Consider the following 1,320-nt stretch of genomic DNA (forward strand, 5'->3'; position numbering starts at 1 on the left):
ATTTTGATTGTTAGCTAGTTTTTTTTTTTTTTTTTTTTGAAAGGCAAGCATGGTTTTTACATTCGTACATATTCTTTACCCGTGACATCATCAAAAATAATCTTCTTTACATCTTTTGAAAAAGAACTAAGAGTAAACTCTACATAGCTAGCTGTGGGTATAGTCGCCGCTAAAGTGTCAGCTAGCTTGTTTGCTTCTCTGAAAACATGCATGATAGAGAACATTTCTAGCTACCTTATCATTTCATTTATTTCATCCATCATGTTATTTGCCCGCCAAGGGTGCTGTCCTTTCTTCTTCATGTAAGCTACCACAGTCATCAAATCAGTTTGTGCTCTTATTTGTTTGCACCCTTTGCTCAAACCAAGTCTCAATCCATGTTCCAAACCTTGTAACTCAATCAAATCTATCGAGCTATACGGTGATGTTCCTTGTGCTGCCCCAATTACTTCGCCATGATCATTTCTTATTGCTGCCCCCCATCCACCTTGATTGCCCTGTAGTGTTCCGTCAATATTTAGATTGAACACTCCTACTCCTGCTTTCTCCCAATGACATGTCTTCCTCTGTTTTTCCTTCACACCCACATTAATATTCCATATGCTCATCAACCTGCTCCTCTCAGGACTCTCCTCCATTTTTGTTGTAAGAGACCAAGCTTGGTGCAGACATCTCTTAGTATCGCTTTCCCCACCTGTTCTGCTACATTTTGTTTACTCTGAAAGATTCTTCTGTTTCTTTCTTGCCAAACCTTGTATATAAACCCATTAAAGAGCAGCTTAAGTGCGTCCTGTTTATAACCTCTTCCAGACGAACCTTGTATCACCCATTCAATTTCTTGCTTCCAGGATGCAGCTCTTGGTCTATTGTAGCCTGCAAACTTGATGATATACATCCAAATGAATTTTGAATATGTACACTCAAAGAAAATGTGCTCCTCTGTCTCCCTTCCATTCCCACAAAATATGCAAGTATCATCTTGTACTTGCTGCAACTCCTTCGATCTAACCAACGTCTTGATCCTTCTCCGAAAAGTCAGCCAAGCAATGAACGAATGTCGAGGTATTTTGTTAGGAAACCGGATGATATTTTTCCATGTTATTGCTTTTACTTTTACTCTCTCGATGCTTTCATATGTATCTCTCAAATTGAAGTCTCCTCTCGTGATGCAGTCCAAAGAATACGATCGACTCCTCTCCCTAGCTTTATTTCTCCCTCCATTTTCATTGCAATGTCCGATGTGTGTATCGCAGATATGCCAAGGAGTACTCCATCTTCCATTTTCGATCAAGTTTGAAATCAAGGCGTTAAGATTGCAAG

At 39.5% G+C, this 1,320-nt stretch overlaps 1 protein-coding gene across 1 annotated transcript; it reads right to left on the reverse strand.

Annotated features, from left to right (window-relative positions):
* Positions 1 to 230: 230 nt before the first annotated feature.
* On the reverse strand, positions 231 to 638 carry LOC147478425 (uncharacterized). Its single transcript, XM_086586246.1, has one exon. It carries the CDS (start codon positions 636 to 638, stop codon positions 231 to 233), a length of 408 nt encoding a protein of 135 aa, XP_086442372.1.
* Positions 639 to 1,320: the final 682 nt, after the last annotated feature.

The sequence above is a fragment of the Coptis chinensis genome, chromosome 9 (genome assembly GCF_015680905.1).
Source record: "Coptis chinensis isolate HL-2020 chromosome 9, ASM1568090v1, whole genome shotgun sequence".
NCBI classification, from domain to species: Eukaryota; Viridiplantae; Streptophyta; class Magnoliopsida; order Ranunculales; family Ranunculaceae; genus Coptis; species Coptis chinensis.

Excerpts from the sequence above, each read along its gene's own strand:
- LOC147478425 (XM_086586246.1), bottom strand. The coding sequence starts at position 638 with ATGGAGGAGAGTCCTGAGAGGAGCAGGTTGATGAGCATATGGAATATT.